At 38.0% G+C, this 18935-nt stretch overlaps 2 protein-coding genes across 2 annotated transcripts; one reads left to right on the top strand and one right to left on the bottom strand.

The window, feature by feature from the left end:
- Nucleotides 1-563: 563 nt before the first annotated feature.
- elp5 (elongator acetyltransferase complex subunit 5) lies at nucleotides 564-8324 on the bottom strand. The gene is made up of 9 exons (XM_028475118.1): nucleotides 8105-8324; nucleotides 7879-8028; nucleotides 7707-7767; nucleotides 4456-4536; nucleotides 3145-3356; nucleotides 2807-2982; nucleotides 1032-1127; nucleotides 847-947; nucleotides 564-763 (listed from the first exon to the last, which is right to left on the bottom strand). Exons 2-9 carry the CDS (start codon nucleotides 7931-7933, stop codon nucleotides 655-657), a joined length of 891 nt encoding a protein of 296 aa, XP_028330919.1. The 5' UTR covers nucleotides 7934-8028; nucleotides 8105-8324; the 3' UTR covers nucleotides 564-654.
- phf23b (PHD finger protein 23b) lies at nucleotides 8288-15321 on the top strand. The gene is made up of 5 exons (XM_028475117.1): nucleotides 8288-8823; nucleotides 11331-11362; nucleotides 11442-11534; nucleotides 11617-12235; nucleotides 13946-15321. The coding sequence occupies exons 1-5, from the start codon at nucleotides 8796-8798 to the stop codon at nucleotides 14137-14139; spliced, it is 966 nt and encodes a 321-aa protein (XP_028330918.1). The 5' UTR covers nucleotides 8288-8795; the 3' UTR covers nucleotides 14140-15321.
- Nucleotides 15322-18935: the final 3614 nt, after the last annotated feature.

Raw genomic sequence — 18935 nt, 5'->3', positions numbered from 1 at the left:
TGACACTTTAAACCCTTTGTACCACTTTTTCTGTCCGTTTTTTTTTTTTTTTGGCCACTCTAATTTGCAACTTTTAAGCCATTTATGTGTTTTCTAAAACCCCATTTCACCACCTTTTATCAAGGATTTACATCTTTAAGATGACTATATACTATGGTGCTTCACTGAGGTGGAAGTCCACAATTCAATTGAGTTCAAAACAAACTATACTTACACAACTAAAACTTGTTAACAATGTTGTATGTTTCAGTTACGTAGGCTGAGTGTTTCATAGATAGGATGAATTGGATGTCATCTGTTACCTGAGGTCTTGTTGATTTTCTATACTGATCATTATTATTAAAACCTTTAAAAATATGAAAAACAATTTGTTGGCAGCCTAAATCCTTTTTTTTATTTTAGTAAAAAATAAAAAAAATAAAAAAAAATAAATGCTGTATTAGTAAGGGGGGAAATACATTTTAAAAAATTGCACAGTAGATATTTGGTATACAGTAACTAGTATTTTCTCTTCTTTAGATTTATGATGCCTCAGGTGTTAGAAGTACAAAAACCTAAAATAAAACACTCAACAATATTTTTATTTAACATACTAAATCACCAAATCAACATTTTGTCTTTTTTTCCCACTGAGAATTAGATTTTTTATTTTTTTTAAACATCGAGATCGTCATCAGGGTCCTCCTGATCAAAGTCATCATTGGCGTCCGGCTCGTAAAGGATTCGCCCTGATCCCTGGGTGGAATGAAGCAGAGCTGTTTTTCTGTCCAAAAAGAAAAAGAAAAAAGATTAGAGATAATTCAGTGTTTATCATGAATAACAGCAGCGTAGAAAACTAAATCTGACTTTTCTTTGCTGAAAACAAAAGGCAGTGAGAGTTTCTCCTTCGCCTGACGCTCAGCGTCAGACAGACGGAGGTTGAAGGTCAGGTGAGCAGTAGGGTCCGTCTGCACAAACAACACAGGCAGACAAATCAGCTCAGACGCATTTCTGCACTGCGACACTGTTAATCCGTTAACATTATATCGAACCTGCTGTTCCTCTGGCTCAGTCGGTTTTAAACTGGGAGGATTTTGCTTGCTATGTATGGTGAGCGTTAAATCTCCATTGATGCTGAACGTCACCTCCTGAGGGTAAAACAAAAAAAAAAATATTCCAGAATTTAGCGCAATGTTCAAACACAAAACAGTTATTTCAGTACAAATGCTATCGAAGATTGCAAGGGGGCAGAAAAGTTCAGGTAGTTTTTTTTTTTTAAAGGGAAATTAAGATCAGGAATTTTGGGAATATTCACAAATATAAACTTTTCATGGGGATTATTTAACGCAGGGGTGTCAAACTCGTTTTAGGTCAGGGGCCAAATACGGAGCAATTGGATCTCAAGTGGGCCACAGGTTTTAAGCGGGAAAACAAGAAATTCCAACATTATTGTGCCCTAGTTTGCACTTCTATGTATACATACAATACAAAATATGTAAGAAACTGACATTATCCAAGCAACAAGTGACAGATATCAGTCCCAACAGGATCTTTACTTTAAATGTACAAGATTTTGTAACAAATTTCTATTTAACTAAGGGAAATATTATGTCGTAATTTGAGGAAAATTCAAGGATTTCGTAAGAATTTTGAGGGGTTTTTTTCCCAACAGCTTATAATTAAAAATGACTGTGAGCCCCTGCAAATATTGTTGAGTTTCATTTTTTACAATAATTCACGTTTTCGCTGTCATTTTCACTTCCTCCCACGGGCCTAATTGGATGCTCCAAAGGACCAGATTTGGCCCCTGGACCATGAGTTTTACACATGGGATTTAACAGAATTAACAGGATATTGGGAGTCATTTTAAATAACTCTGTCTATCATATCCAAACATTAATATTAGCATCCTTTCCAAATAATACAATTAAAGAGAACCATAATATTTCAAATAGATTTGCAAAATTCTTTCAAACTTGAAAGTTAGCTCTAAACAGGGATGTTAAATATAAATAGCTGAAAAAATATGTTATAGCATCATCTAAAACAGGGGTGTCAAACTCATTGGCCCAGTTTTATCTGGAGTGGGACACAGATTATAGGCAGAAAAAATAAGCAATTTCAACAACAATGTACACTAGTTTGCACTTCCACAAATAAATGAAATATAAAGTATGTAAGGCACCGCCGCAATAGCCAAGCAATAAAAGATGTTAAATTTAAATTCCCTTGATTTTGTGACCAATTAAGGGAAAATATGTGGACTAATTGGAGGAAAATTGGAGGATTTTGGAAGAATTGAGAGTTCTTTCAAACAATTTGAGATTAGAAATGACTGCAGTCATGTGATGTAAGCATGAGAAAACTGAGCCCTGCAAATATTTACTAGAATACTTGTATTTGGAGGAACTGAGATATCTACAATTCAATTATTTTGTCATTTACACAATAAGGAATGAATTCTGTTATTTATACATTCTATTTTGCAGGCCGAATTGGATCATCTAACAGGCCGGATTTGGCCCCCGGGCCCTCAGTTTGACACTTCTGCCTTAGACATTTACTGTATGTAATTATAGGATGTATCAGAAAGATTTTCAGTTTTGAAGTCAAGTCTCCAGAGTCTGAAGAAGTAAGAAAGTATTATCATCGTAAATTATCAACATTAGTTATTTAAAAGTTACTCCCAATTTACGGGAAATTTCAATAAGTCATTTCCATGAAAATGTTAATATATACCATTATATTGCCAAGCTTAAATTCTTGTGGAAACTTATTTATTTACTGTAAATTTCCCGCCCCTTTTTCAATCCCAAGGCTAACTTACATCTTGTGTAACCTTTCCCGATTTGGAGCGTTTTGTTATTTTCGCCACAGCTTCGTCTCCTTTCAAGGCAGGTGAGATGGAAACGACAGAGGAGGCTAAGTGTCGAACACTTCCCACAGTTCCCCTCTGATGCATGTCTGCATGCAGCAGGCCTACGACCGCTCTCACAGCTCCCCCTAATGAAATAAAGTAAACACCATGCCACAGACTTACACTTCACATTGATTTTAGCACTAAAACAAATAAACATAAATGAAAAAAAATCATAGATAAAGAGAGTAAATAGACCAGGGAGGGATGAAAAGTGAACAATTAGAGCACACAGAGTTAGTTTTGACCTTTTTTAAGTTGTTGAAGCGTCCTGCAGACAGCCAGGGGACTGGCATGTCTCAATATCCATGATAGAGAGTCGATTACTAACAACGGTGGCTTGGAGTGCACGGTTCGTTTGATCAGATGTGTAATTTGCTCCGAAGTGAACTGGTCGACTGTGAAAGCGGAGTGATCCGTCCATCCAAGAGGGTCGGAGTAAGCATTGTGAAAGTGCAGCCTTGAATAAAAAACAGGTGTCAAAAATGAATTCCACACACATCACGTTTCTGATATGACAGTTTTCCATCAACACATTTTCACGACATCCCACGCACTTTGATCTAAAAAAAAATCTGACATTTTGTACCAATTGTTGGGTGATTATTCAACAGACACATTGTACATTTTTAGTTTGATCAGATGAATCCTTTTTGAGATATGGACACTTTAGTGAGGGGGGGTATGTGTCGATTTTTGCACTTCCTTATTTTTCTTCCATTTTCAGCTTCGAATATATCTCAGGAACTACATCACATAGGAAACTGACATTTGGTACAGTAAATTAATGAAGAAGTCAAAGATAGAAAATGTTTCTATATCCCAAGAAAGAGTTATCTTTATACTATAAATTAAAACAGAGATCAGATTTCTAGTAATGGGCCAATGAAAATAGTAAAAAATAACAAGAAATAATTTTTTGCGATTTCAAGAGACTGTCACCCAATAATTAATACATATATGTGACGAATCCTTAGTGATTTGAACAGTCTATGTACATAGCTTAAAGCTGATAAAATTACAGAGCGCTGAGACATATGCAAAGGTGTTTACTGAAGGCCTAAACATGTTCAAGATCCAAACGTCTTTCCAAATTTGAGGGTCTGGCATGTCCACCAGATAGGATGTAAAGCAGATCGTTTTATATATTCTTATATAATAGGTGGAGCTGTATTTTTATGCTAAATTTCAGTTTCCTATGTGATGTCATTTTTGAGATATTGGAAGCTCAATATGGAAGAAAAATAAAGATGTACAGAAATCAACACATACCCCCACTGATTAAACTGTTTATATCATAAAAAAAAATTCATCTGAACAAACTAAAAATGCACAGTGTGCCTATTGAACAAATTAAGAAACAATTGGTAAAGATTTCAGAATGTTTTCAGACCAAAGTCCATGGGATGTCTCATTGTCTTGAACATATTTTGGAAATGCCATAGAATGACCCTGTTGTCAAACATATAGCAGGATTGTCACAATGTACAAATTGACCCCCGTGGGCTCACTTTAAAATGTCTCACATTGAATAAATAAGTGACATTTATCTGAGTTACCTCTGAGTGAGTGAAGAGTTCAGTGTCTGGTTCAGCTCCTCTTCACTGGTCTCAAAACCCAGGACGTGGACAGATTCCTCTCTATGTTAAGGACACATGTCCGGACATGTTTAGTGGTTCACAACCGTCATTTTTTTTTTTTTTTTTTTTGCAAAGACCTCTATCTAAAAATATGACCCTGCTTCCTGGTGCACACACACGTACGTTTTCTGTTTAAATAAATCATGCATTGTGGTTTATGCTGCTGAAACAGGTTTGAAACAAAACCACATAAACTAAAGGTTTGCTAAGAAGAATAAGCTGCTAGATATTAAACAATAGAACAATTAAAAAATCTCCATTGGCAATAAAAAGAGTAGTAACCTGTGTTTAATGACCGTGTTAGGAAGGGGTTCACAGCTGGTGAACGAGGACCCAAAAGTGGGTCCTTTGCATTGATTTAAAAAAAAAAAATATGTCCTGTGCTTTTATTTTATCAAACAGAATGCTCTCTATTCTACTTCTATTATTATGAGGCAATAATTTAATTTAGTCCTTAGCTTTCCTCAGAGTCAAGCATCCATCGACTGCTAAAATGTAATTTATGGTCTTTGGATATATTTCATTTAAGGTTTCAAAATAGAAAGAATGATGACGATACGAATTTAAAAAAGGAATTAAAGGTGGGACGATATGTTGTGTGACAGGATATTGCAATATCACAGGATGTACTGTCGAGGGGATGAGTGGGTTCACAAAAAATTCTCACTAAGGCAACGTTCACACTGTGCTCTTTCATATTTACAATCAAATATTTTATTTTAATGAAATTTCATATTTCTTCTTTGTAATAAAAAGTGCAATTAACAATATACAGTAATTAATGTTTTGAATACAAATCAAACAAACAACCTTTTATAATCTTTCATATTTTGCATACTTTTTTATTAATGTCATGGGAGGGATAAAAGTTAAAAAAAAAAAAAAAAAACATTACCGGTAAATATGATTAGAACTACAATTGAACTTAATAATGTTAAATATTGTTTTGTTTTATATGATGTATTATTTATAAAATATAATTTCACATTATTTTCATATAATGTATAATACATAAATATATTATGTCTGTGTGCTTTGGGATGGGGAGAGTCACAATGGCATATTTGCAGACAATAATTAATTTACTTTTCAAAAATTAGGTAAAATTAAATAATTATTGATCCAGTGGTTGAAAAACCCTATGAACTATACACCACATTGTTATGGTTTATTTTAAATATATTCATATTATGTTGGAAATGTCCTGCCCAGTGTAAAGTACAGTGTGTATGGGAGTTAAGGTGGATGGACTTTGTCAGCTGGTGTGAACACAATCATCTGAGTCTAAACACCAGTAAAACAAAGGAGGTGGTGATGGACTTCCGGAGAAGGAGAAGGTCTCCACCTCACACACACACTGTTGAACATCCAGGGCTGGGACATTGAGCAGGTGGAAAGCTTTAAGCACCTGTGTGTTCACCTCAACAATAAACTGGACTGGTCTCACCACACCAACCTGTAGCCGTGTGTGGCCAGAGTCGCCTCCACCTCCTCAGGAGACTGAGGTTGTTTGGGGTCAGCAGACCCCTCCTTCTGACTTTCTATCACTCTGTGGTAGCCTCTACTGGTCTGCTGGGGAGCGGGCAGCACTGAGCGAGACAGGACATCACTGGTCAGGAGGGCCAGTGATGTCCTGGGCTGCTCCCTGGACCCACTGGAGGAGGTGAGTGAGAGGAGGATGGCAGCAAAGCTGACATCCATCATGGACGACACCTCTCACCCCCTGCATCAGACTGTGGAGGGTCTAAAGCTCCTTCAGTGGTAGACTCAAACACCCACATTGTCGGACTGAGCGCTACAGTAGGTCATTCATCCCCACCGCTGTATGACTGTACAACAAAACAGTCTAGGACAGGGATCTCCAACCTGCGGCTCTGGAGCCTCATGTGGCTCTTTGACTCTTTTGCAATGGCCCCTTATAGCTTTAAAAAAAATATTGAAATAAGAAGACAGTCATCAACATCCCCCGCCAGATTAGTTGTCATGATAACTCACGACCCTTTTCTGAATGTCCTAAGTCTAAGAACTTAGATGTCCACATAAGAAAATATTATCACATCAGAAAATAAAGTTACTAACTATCTTAAACGGTTTCTAAGAAAAGCTGTCCCCTTTGAAGAGCAGAGTAAAAAAAACGGCAATAACTCCGGAAGAAATATTTGCGCACTTCTCATTTTCGAATTCCATCAAGGTATTAATACCCTGAAGCCACACATCGAATATAGTTATCCTATCTTAAAGGATTTCTAAGTGAGGCTTCAGGGTATAAATACCTTGATGGAGTTCGAAAATGAGAAGCGCGCAATTATTTTTCCGGAGTTATTGCCCTTGTTCTGCTTTTTGGACTCTGTTCAAGGTATCTTCAAAAGGGACAGCTTTTCTTACAAACCGTTTAAGATACAATAACCGAATTTGGTGTTTGGCTTCATTGTATCAATACCTTGATAGAATTTGAAAGTGAGAAGTGCGCAATTATTTTTTCCGGAATTATTGCCCTTGTTCCTTTTTTCTTTACTCTGTTCGAGATATCTTCAGAGGGGACAGCTTTTTCTTTCAAACCGTTTAATATAGTTAGTAACTTTATATTCTGATGTGATAATATTTTCTTATGCATACATCTAAGTTCTTAGATTTAGGACATTTAGGAAAAAGCTGTGAGTTATATTGACAACCAATCTGACGGGGGATGTTAATGACAGTCTTGTTTAATTTGATCTTCATTTCACTATTTTTCGGGTGACTTTCAGGTGTGTTGCCTTCTACTGTCTTTTTTATTGCACTTTTTATTGAGCCGTCACGTCAGTAAATTTCCCCACTGCGTGATGAATAAAGAATCTCTCCTCTACTGTATCGTTATTGCGACTCCATTATCGTATCGTGAATTCAGTGTATCGTCCCACCCCTAATTGGCCGTCGCAAATTCAACTAATTTTTAAAATCCAGCTCTACCATATCTGAATTTAACCACTTGTTGATAAATGCCTTCAATTTGAGTAGATGACTGTTATTTGTTAATTAGGGTTTGCAGATGGGCCCTGAACCCTGAATAGTTAACTATTAGTTTAAGGAGCTGCACCCCACTCTAACACTGGGATCACTCCATCACTAATTACCTTGAATGACAGTAATGCCGACATAACCAGTCACTATACTAATCTGATTATATATACCTGTTCAGTGCAGAAACCACGACGCTCTTCAGGAGATTCCGTGCAGAACAACTGCAGGAATCTATAGACAGGAGAACAACAATCAGATCTTATGTTCTCACAGAACCACTTCCAATGTATTTTAAAATACAAAACATGGATGTAAAAACTGTACACATGTCAAAGCATTTACCCGCTAACAGAAGAAAGTCTCCAGTATTATTGCCCTGCAGTAGTTCAGAAAGCATTGTAGTGAAGTAAATGCTAATAAACACGCATCATGACCGGACGGCGAACGCCTTTATCCACCAGAAAACAACGAAAAAACGAAACACTATCCGCACTACAGATTAAAAAAGAAATGATATGTTAATAAAGTGCTACGAGGTGAAAAACTGACATATTAAAGCTTTCTTTACCAAGTGCAAGTTAAGTGTGCATTGCTAAGTAGCATGTCCGTGTTGCTAGGGAATTGAAACTACAAATCCTAGAGTTCGCTTTTCGCCACTCGCTAAGCTAAGGAAGGTAAATGTAGTTTTATAGTGTCGAGATGTGTGCTCTGTCTATTTCGGAGCGGTTACTTAATAAACTACATTAACCAGAATGCATCACAGGAAATACTTTGCTGCCACTCAAGGGGCTTCTGCCGCGCACGGACTGGTGAAGACCGTGCGGAATAAAAACTCCGGGTTCCTCCGTTTCGTATGCGGCGTAGAAACTTCCACACGAGAAGTTTAACAGAATGGATCTAACGTTACCGGGAGCACGTGATGACTTCTGGTAGCTATTAATCACGTGCAGTTTCACAGTTACGTTTAGGTAAAGGGGATATTTAAGAGGTTGCGCGCTGAGCGGTACAGGACTTATAGTGAGGACCAGGCTACAGAGTGGGAACGGTTGCTACATTAGCCGTATTTTTACATCTCTGTTGGAGGATTAAAGGGGCAGCTTTGACCCCGGAGAACGGTGGTTGAAGAAGCCTTGGGCGTGCTGTGTCGCTGGCCTGCTGCTGTCAACTTTGCAGGGCGGTGAGGTGCAGCCGCACAGCGTCGGCTGTGGATCTCCGGCTAGCCCGAGGCTCCATATCGAGGCCTTGTCGATGAGGCGACAATGCTTGACATAATGTCGGATCACCAAGGTACGTTTCAGCTTCAGTTTAGTGTATACATGTGGAAAAAACGCATACATGTAGAGGTAGTGCAGTGGAAAAGGCATATTGATTGTGGGGAAAATCAAGCTAACGTTAGCATTACGTTTTGTTGCGTATGCTTCAAAATGACTTGCTGCTCGATTAGCATACGCTTGACCGGTGAAGTCGACAAATGCACAGTTCAAGCGAAAGTCTACATGGGTGTCAAGATGATTTAAAATAGTTAAATTCTCGTTAATGCCGGACAATGTCCAACGTAAAGTTGACGCGCCGAAGAACCGCCTAGCTCCAAGGCTTACCGGTGTTGTGAATCTGTTGGACACCCTGTTATCTGAGCCCTGACTTCCAAATGCGTCGCATGGCTGAAACACAATTTGTTAAAACTTGGCTAATCAGAAGTAATTGACCATTACTGATCACATCCATATATTGTATCTTAATGCAGCTAATGAGGATATTGACGTTTTTGCAGCAACGTGCCTGAGTAAAACCCTACTACGATAAATTATTACTATTCATTACACCTAATATATGACTATTTTTTTTTTTATAATGCGTGGCAATCACAACGTATTCGGCGTGTAACTAAAGTGTGATTGGCATGAATGCCTTTAAATAATTGTTGGTTTTGTTCAGCAATGAAATTCTGTCACTAGTTTACACAGGAAGCTAACTGATCCGTAACTCCACCTCATCTTATTAATAAACGCCCAAACAGTTATTTATTCTGTCGACTGGACAAAACATAAGGTTTCTGAACAGTCTTTCAGCTGTATTCGCAAACAACTACGATATATTGTAAATTAGCATAGCCAGCTAGCTAGCTAGCTAGCTGGCTATGCTAACTTTGTTGCCGAGCCTTGCTGTCCAGCGTAATATGCTAGCCGGCTAAAGTGGTTTACCACATAAACGCCTTTTTAAAATAACATATTTGAAGTGATTTGCTGCTTAGCTCAGGTTAGCATAGCATGGAAACACTACAGATTTGTAACCAATAGCGTCACAGCTATCCTAACGTTAGCATCCGCTACATTGTTGCATGTGTTTGTGTTGTTTGATCACCTTTTGCATCCAAAAGTGAGGTCCTTTTTTTAAAAAAATAATGTAATTTATATTAGTCCTCGGTTGTATATGTGTAAATTTGTCATTAATCTACTCGGATGAGTATTTTTCTCACTGCCTTCGATCGATTTCCAGTTCCTTACTGGTCTTCTACAAGCTGCTAACTGGCTAGCAGATGATGGAAGACATCTTCTTTTAATGTGGTTGATCACCCAAAATCAAACGAATAAGTTGGTGATATGAGAGACATTTGTATTGCTATAAAATATGCATAAACTTGCAAATATTAGTGAATAATTTTGGTCCAATAGGAAATCACCCATTGGACCAATAAAATAAAGTGTCTCATCTATTGTTTAAATTTCTAGGATTTGAAATCTAAGTTGAAACTTTTTAAATATTCATGCTGACTTTTTATTTTTGTAATATGCATCAAAATATATATATTTAAGTTTAAAAATTGATTAGATCGCCCTGCTTGCATTACACTGAATGAAGAGGCTCATATGTATAAAGAGTCAAACAATATGATCCATATCAATAATTGCATGAAACCCGCAGTCCTTTGCACTGGCGCTTGTAGTCGTGATGTGCAGCTGATCCCAGTGACAAATCGTATGCATTAGACTCGGACTGCAGAAGACGATCACACGTGCTGTTTACGTCGGCTGTTGTTTTATCGTCAACAGGTTTTCACCCCCCACAATTTAATCTAATGGTCGTTTTTAACTGAATAAACATGACTACTAGGACTGGGCATTATGGACCAAAAACTCATATCTCAAAATGGCGATATTCAAAAGCGATCTCAATAATTTTAATTTAAATACAATCTGACCAGAAAGATAATTCTGGGTTAAATTTGTTGATGCAAAATGCCCCACAGGCACATTTATTAACAAATATCTACATAATATGTGCCGCTCAGCAATACATCTAACTAAGAAGTAGCAGAAGCAGTGACTCTTAAAACTAGTATTTTAATACAAAATAAGCTATATATATAAATATATGCATGTATATTGGTAGGTGATATTGCCATTTTCTTTCTATATCGCCAAATTAGAAAACTCGATATATCTTAAATCTCGATATATTGCCCAGCACTAATGATGACTGTACATTTAATCTGATTTCATGCTGTTTGTGTGAGTTCGCCTATTAAATATTATTATGCAGACATTTGTTTACAACTGTTACAAAATGTGTAAAGCATGATTCCCGTCTAGTACTAAATAGTTTGATATTCATAGAGTATCTACATCTTTTCAAAAGATTACAAATGACAGGATTTTAAATATTAGGAGTTAAACTAGCAGCAATCTAGTGCTAGCATTTCCAACTTACTGAGGTTATTCTGTGTTATGTGTTATTGTTGTTGATAAAGTAATATATTTCTAACAGATTTTATTTTTTTATTTTTTCCCCCACAGATTCATTGTTGTCATGTAAAACAGAACCTCTGGTAAGTACGTTTTTAAAGTTCTTATGAGCCAGTCTAGGTAAGCATCACTCTTACTAACATCAAAACGTTTTTTTCCCAGCCCCCCGAGAGGAAAAAGAGGACTGTTGAGGACTTCAATAAGTTCTGCAGTTTTGTCTTGGCGTATGCTGGTTACATCCCCAGTCCACAAGAGGTAAATCAGCAGCTAAGGTCACTCTAGGGTTCAAGGAATGTTTCATTGCTGTAATTCCTTCTACTTTATGTTCTCGTTGCAGGAAAGTTCATGGTCTCCAACATCTTCCAGCTCCGCGCACAGCTCGGGGTTATCGGCAGACGGAGGCGGAGGAGGATGCAGCAGCTCCATGGGAAACACCTGGACGGACGGAGGCTCCGACATCCACACCATCCACACGTTCGTCCGCAAAGCTCGAGCCAACAAGGGCAAGAGCATCCGCCGCATGCACTCCGACAGCTCCCTGCTGGACAAAATGCGCCTAAAAGACTCCCTGTACGAGAGCCCGGGCAGCGCCAAAGCCGAGCGCAAGAAGGACAAAAAACTGAAAAAGCTGTCGCTGGGCTCGGCCATGATGGCGGCGGACAGCGGGAGCAGCGAGGGCGAGAAAAGGTCGCGCATCAAACGCAGCAAAAACTCCAAACAGCCCAAACCCAAGAAGCTGAAAAGCTCGGCTGCTCAAAGCGAGACAGACTCTGAAGCACGGAGCACGCACGCTGAGGGCCACGCCGGCAGGGACGAGCTGATGGGAAACGGAGGATCCACCTCAGCCCTACAGGGCAATGGAAAAATACAGCAGGACGAGTCAGTCAGAGAGGCAGACATGAGCTCGAGTGAGGGAGAGACTTGGATCGCTGATGAAGACATTATGGTGGAGTCAGGTACGGCTTTGCTCTTTCAAGTGTTTCATCTTCAACACATTGACCAGGTAGAAATATACTTAATATTATGATTGATATGTTAAGGCAAGGGTTCTCACCCTTGGGGTCAGAACCCCATTGGGGTTGCGAGACACTGGGGTGCAGTTTGGAAATGTTACGGAGGTGAAAGAATGCAGTTTTGCAGATGGAGGTGACATGACTGTGGAAGGAAAGGTGGGGGTCAAATTTAACCCCCAGCTTTGTGACAGAGGGAGAGAGAGGGGAATGGTGTGTCCAAAAAAATGAAACAGAGTCGATGAGAGGTTTCAGTTTGAATGGCGTCTGTTTTTGAGCTGTTTAGCTGCAGGAAGTTTTGACTCATCCACGCCGTTATCTCCTCCAGGCAGGAGCTGAGGCAGGCAGCCATGGATGAGGAGGAGCAGGAGGGAGAGACTTGGAGATAGAGTTGTGTGTCGTCAGCGTAGCAGTGGAAAATAATTCCATGCTTGCTGGCGACACGACAATTTCTGAACAATTTGAGGCGATTTTTGCCTATTTTTACCCTTTTTCTGCAACTACACCAAACTTGCCATATTTTAACTTATTTTCATCACTTATACTTGCCATATTTTTGATTTTTTTTAATGCATTTTTGCCACATTACTCCCATTTCTGCAACTTCTCCATCAAATTTCAGTGGCTTCTCTGAACATTCTTTCAAGACATTTCTGAACTTATCAATTCTTTCAACAACTTTTTCCACCTAATGTTGCATACGTTGACCCATTATTGTCACCTTTAACCTTGTTTTTACCCTATATAATGCTTATTTTTGCCAATTTAACTACATTGACAATTTGTCATGCCCATTATTTGCCAGTTTTGACTAATCATTCCTACTAATTGTTCCAATATTGACACTTTGAATCATTTTTTTACCAGTTTCTTAGTGTGTTTTTGGCCACTCTAATTTGCAACTTTTAACCAATTTTTGTGGTTTTTAAAATCCCATTTCACCACCTTTTCTACCATTTTGGTCACTTTTTAACCCATTTTATTTCTGATTAAAACAAGGATTTACATCTTTAAGATGACTATATACTATGGCACAGATAATAAACTTCCTGAATTACAGTGGATATTATTCAGATGAGTGAATATATGTGGTTATTACAGATTCATAGAACAATGGATCATTTTTCTGACTTTATGGATGGACCCCAAAAATCTCTCCCCTTTATGCCCCCTTATAGATGGCCCTGTATCCACATTACTGTTCTTCAATGTTCATGTCTGTGTTCAACCTCCTTCAGGTACAGTGGGGATCCCTGGGCTCTGGCACCTTTATTTTGGGGGGCTGAGGGCTGAAAAGGTTGAGAACCAATGTGCTACGGTTTCATTTTTTCCGACAACTTTTTTCAGGAGATTTACTTTGATCTGCTAGGAGATTTACTTTGATCTGCTAGGAGATCAAAGTGAATTTCTTGAAAAAAGTTGTTTGAATAAATGAAACCGTAACATATTGTTTCAAAAAGGAAGACAAAATTAACTTGCTGGAATTATATAGAAATATATATATATATCATAAGTAAAGATACCAGTTGGATGTGGTTGGTATTATTTATTTTTTGCTAAATTGATACAAATCCAGAGGTTGTTCCATAAGCTGTGTTTTAACAAAGTTCCAAAGGCTTTTTGATTGACTGTTCCACGTTTCTTTATTAAAACCAGGTGACGATTCGTGGGACTTGATCACCTGCTACTGCGGGAAGCCATTTGCTGGGCGGCCGATGATCGAGTGCAACCAGTGCAGCATCTGGGTTCACCTCTCGTGCGCCAAAATCAAGAAATCCAACGTCCCAGACATCTTTTACTGCCACAAGTGCAGGGACACGCGACGGTCGGGACACAAAAAGGACACCTAAGGGTGACTAGGAAGAGGACGGGAGCGTTCACCACTGTTTCTGCCATCCTCACAGACTCTTTTTGTTTGGTTTTGTTCTTCTTCATTTGTTTTTGTTTTTTGTTTCGCCTACAGCCATAACAGCCTAAAATCATCTCCAGAAGGGCAACTGTACCGTCTGTTTGTAGGATTTCTTTTTGACAATCGCAACTATTCTTATTTATCCTCTTTTGGTTTTTTTTTTGTTTTGTTTTTTGTTTTGTCACTCATTCAAACACACAGTGAACAGGAGAACTAGGGAAAGTGGCTAGTGATAAATGTTTAATTAGCTTTTGTAGTTTTCTGTTGCTCGCAGGTGTATTTCATTACCTAAGTTATTCGGACCTGCTTTCTTATTTTCAAAGCTATTTTTCATCTTAAAGGTAAATCAAAGGTTTTAAGCCTCAGATATGGAAAGTGTCACTCCTGGTATTTATTTAGAAAACTTAACTTTCATTTTTTGGAGGTTTTTACCTGAAGTTGTCGCCACGTTTCAAAAATTGCCCCGCGTTTCTTCAGCAGAGCACTTTCAGAATACGACAAGTCGCGTGTCGTTTCCCCTCCTGTTTTTTGTGCAGTGATGGCCGCTATTAACATTTAAAATGAAATTTGGATGTTTTTGTTCAGCGTAGTCATCTTTCTGCGAGTCATCCAAGGGTGAGTTTTCACTGTCAGACAAACAGACTCAAAAGTGCTCCGTTTTGTTTTTTGAGTGGTTGTAAAAAATATATATTTTCTTTGTGTTTCATGTAACTCATTTATCTCGTAGCTGTTCTGAGACGCGGTGTTTTAGAGAGGACGTTGAGGTTGTCTTTTTGAGATCAAACATTGTTTTGTACAGAAACTTAAAGGTGAGGCTGCGTCGGTTTGTGGCATTTTTTTTTTTTTTTTTATATATTATTTTTGCTTGTTTTTGGCTTTACCATGTTTTTGGTTTTGTTTATTTTATTTTCATTTTCTTTGGTTGGGAGAGTCTTGGCAAGTCACCAGTAGCAGTTGCACTCTCTATACAACTTTTGTTCTTGTGTACATATCTTGTTCTTTGACATCTGTACATATGTGAAAGTGAAGAGAGAATACCCAATCAAAAAGTCTATATTTTCTTCAGTCTGAAAATGTTTTCTTTCAATCCTAGCTTGACAAATAAAAGGCTTTGGGAACATTAGTCCTGTGTTTTGAAGTGTGTTGAAAATGCACAAAAGGAGAAATTATACAGTCACACATTTATTTTTAATTTCATAAGCGTTTGTCATGTGAATCCTTTATCAGTCGATTACTTTTTTTTTTTTTCTTCTGTTAAATGTAAGAGTTACAAACAAGATGAAGTTATCCATAGTCCCAGCTGGTGATTAGAGTCTTAGTTGACATCTGAGGCATCCTGCAAATGAGAGATAAGCACATTTTACATTCAAACCTGATATGAATGAAGATGATGCTAATCCTTTTGATGTTCAGATTACAGAAAGTAGCTGTTTTTTTTCCCCCCTGGTTCAGGCCATGAAAGTGCATGCCTCAAATGAAACAGAAATCAGTCACTCCGATGCATAATACTGGTTGAGAATGATCTAGTTACATTTATTATCTTTAAACTTTGGGTAAGTTATTAATCATACCTAGAAGACGTGTAAACTTATATTAAGCAAAGTCTGTCTGGGCAGTTCAGCTAAAGTTAGCATTTTATTGTCAAGGTGTGAAAAAGCATCTCAGTTGAGCTAATGGAACTTTAACCTTTGATTTTCTGACACTAGAGGTTGGATCGCTGCTGTTTTCCGTTTCTCAGCGTGGCCATTTGAAAGCTGCCAATAGAGTCCAAAGGAGCCACCTTCCTCCTGCACACAGAAAATGATAGAACATTAGCTTGTTATATCAAAGCAGATGAGCTCTTTGTGTCACACCCACAAACACTCACTGTTTACCAATGTTTGATTAGTGAAGAACTGATTATTTGTTCACACATGTCACTGATTGGAAAGCATATCAGGTGCTGATTCTTAAAACAAACATAAGTGTTCCTCATCTACACCGACTTCCTTCATGTCTGTCATAATGTTACAATACCAACCCTGCAGCTATTCACCATGAATCACTTTAACTCAGCGCTTGCCAACTTTTTTCGGGTCGTGACCCCATTTTAATATCACATTTCTGGAGACCCCAGTGTAAGGTGTTGAATGTAAAAACTTGGTCACGGTTTCATGGCCGACATATTTTCAACATTTAGCTCATTTTCCTCACATTTAGCTCATTTTTCTTTCAGTTGAGACAAATCCATGTAAACAGCATGTTCTATATTATTGTTAAAAGTGTCAACATAAAAACTAAATGTAAATCTAAATGTTAAATGTACATATACATGTTAAGTCTAAATCTAAATGTAAATATCCATGTTAAATCTAAATCAAAATGTAAATATACATGTTAAATCTAAATCTAAATGTAAATATACATTTAAATCTAAATCAAAATGTAAATATACATGTTAAATCAAAATGTAAATATACATGTTAAATGTAAATATACATGTTAAATGTAAATATACATGTTAAATGTAAATATACATGTTAAATCTAAATCTAAATGTTAAATCGGTCGCCAAGTGTAAATCTAAATGTTTGGAAATTATACAAAGTGGGCTAGTCAATGCCTGTCGATCGCAAGGCCCCGCCCACACACCCCACCCTCCCAGGTCTTCTGCCTCCTCGGTGTCTTCTTCACTGGCAAAAGTGAGTTGACATACAGCATGCTGACACTTTCAGCTCAACTCTAATCTTCCTTTCTCCTTTTACTCACTGAGCCACAGTTGATGGTGTGGGTGGGGCCTCGTGATTGACAGGTGCTGACTTGCCCACTTTGCACAATTTCTAAACATTTAACTTTACACTTGGCAACTGATTTAAGATTTTGATTTATATATACATTTAACATCCAGATTTACATTTAACATTTAGATACAGATTTAACATTTAGATACAGATTTAACATTTCGATTCAGATTTAACATTTAGATTTAAAGTAAACATTTACATTTATTTCTTATGTGTACACATTTTTAACAATAATGCTGCTCACTTCTTTTCGTTGGCTTTACTGTTAAATTCCTTTTGCGTCTGGACGATAACATCTGATGGAGTGATGAGTGTGTCCAGATGAGAAGGATGATGGTTCGTAACCCGGTCCATGTCGCCCTCGTCTCCAGCTGAAAGGTCACTTGTGTCAAAGTGATCAAACAGGTGGGAAAAAAGCTCCCAGTCCAGCCAGTCGAGTTCCTGAAGGTGTTGAACAATGATCAGGTGTAAACACATCACACAGGATTGTGTAGAGCTGTGGTTCTCAACCTTTATGGGGTCCATCCATAAAGTCAACAAAATGGTTCATTGTTATGTGAATCTGTGATAATCACATTTATTTATTGTCCGGGAAGTTAATTATTATGTGTGCCATAGTAAACAGTCATCTTAAAGATCCTTGTTTTAATCAGAAATAAAAGTGGTAAAAAGTGAAAAAAAATGGTGGGAAAGGTGGTGAAATGGGATTTTAAAAACCACAGAAATTGGCTAAAAGTTGCAAATTAGAGTGGCCAAAAATGTACAGGAAAAAGTAGTAAAAAGGGTTCAAAGTGCCAATATTGGAACAAAAGCCGGATTAAACCGGCAAATAATGGGCATGACAAATCGTAAATGTTGTTTAATTGGCAAAAGTAAGCATGAAATGTGATGAAAAGAGGTGAAAAGTGACAATAATGGGTCGACATGTGTGACATTAGGTGGGAAAAGTGATGGAAAGGGTTTAAAAGTGCCAAAAGTGTCTTGAAGGTGCATTGAATGTGCAGAAAAGCCATTGAAATTGAATTAAGTAGTGGCAGAAAAGGAAGTAATGTCGCAAAAATGCATTAAAGGGAGCAAAAATATGGTAAGAAAAAGTGATGAAAATAGATTAAAAATATGGCAAGTGTGGTGTAGTTGCAGAAAAGGGGTAAAAATGCATAAAAATTGGCTAAAATTGGTCAAAATAATATTTTTAGTTTCTTGAAGGTATCCTGACCCTAAGGTTGAGATTCCCTGGTGCAGAGGAGAGTGAGTTTGAGCTGAGGCTTACCCTGCTAGGTATGGCAGCAGTAGAGGTGTGCTGTAGCATCAGGCAGTGAGTCATCAGCAGAGGTAGAAGCACAAATCTAAAGCCTGGCATCTGATGAACAACAAAGATTAAAGATGAAATAAAATACAGTATTTAGAAAGACAAATGTGTGCTCACCTTAAACCTGTTGTCTGTGTAGATGTAGACTAGTCTCTAGCGTCAAAGGTTCAGGTTGGGGACTATGTCATGGCGAGCCAGCCAGTAGGGTTTATGTAGCCATGGGTGCTGGGTGGGTTTTTATTGTGAGGGCACAATGGGGATGTTTAGGCTAAAGAGTCGTGTGTGCCAATTAAATGTGCCGCCTTGCTGCCCCAGCATTTGTCATCATTCATCTCAAACATCCACTGCCAGTCTGAAACGATCCTAAGTGCTGACAACAATCATTGGATGCCGTCGGGCTCATTTCTGTACCGACGCCCTGCTCCCTTTTCCTCAAAGTGGCCCACGAGGACAGACAAGGGTGTGATACGGATTCAGGACTGAGGACACTGGAGCTGCTGGATGTAAACAATTACTTCATAATGTTGTTCAAAGTTTAGTTTTAATATATCTAGACAATAGACAAATATATATAAACCTTTTAGAACACATGTCAAATATATATTTTAACCTATATTCATCACTTTGTCTTGCCATATTTTTGCT

Source organism: Gouania willdenowi, chromosome 18 (assembly GCF_900634775.1).
Source record: "Gouania willdenowi chromosome 18, fGouWil2.1, whole genome shotgun sequence".
Lineage (NCBI taxonomy): Eukaryota > Metazoa > Chordata > Actinopteri > Blenniiformes > Gobiesocidae > Gouania > Gouania willdenowi.
Note: the sequence above shows the minus strand (reverse complement) of the source record. Positions and strands in the feature narration are given on the sequence as shown.

What these genes read in the sequence shown, in the direction of transcription:
- elp5 (XM_028475118.1), bottom strand. Translation starts at nt 7,933, where the DNA reads ATGCTTTCTGAACTACTGCAGGGCAATAATACTGGAGACTTTCTTCTG. An exon ending in GTGGTTTCTGCACTGAACAG is followed by an intron (nt 4,537 to 7,706) that starts GTATATATAATC and finishes TCCTTAACATAG; the next exon opens with AGAGGAATCTGTCCACGTCC. An exon ending in GCTTCAACAACTTAAAAAAG is followed by an intron (nt 2,983 to 3,144) that starts GTCAAAACTAAC and finishes TTATTTCATTAG; the next exon opens with GGGGAGCTGTGAGAGCGGTC.
- phf23b (XM_028475117.1), top strand. Translation starts at nt 8,796, where the DNA reads ATGCTTGACATAATGTCGGATCACCAAG. An exon ending in CATGTAAAACAGAACCTCTG is followed by an intron (nt 11,363 to 11,441) that starts GTAAGTACGTTT and finishes TTTTTTTCCCAG; the next exon opens with CCCCCCGAGAGGAAAAAGAG. An exon ending in AGACATTATGGTGGAGTCAG is followed by an intron (nt 12,236 to 13,945) that starts GTACGGCTTTGC and finishes TATTAAAACCAG; the next exon opens with GTGACGATTCGTGGGACTTG.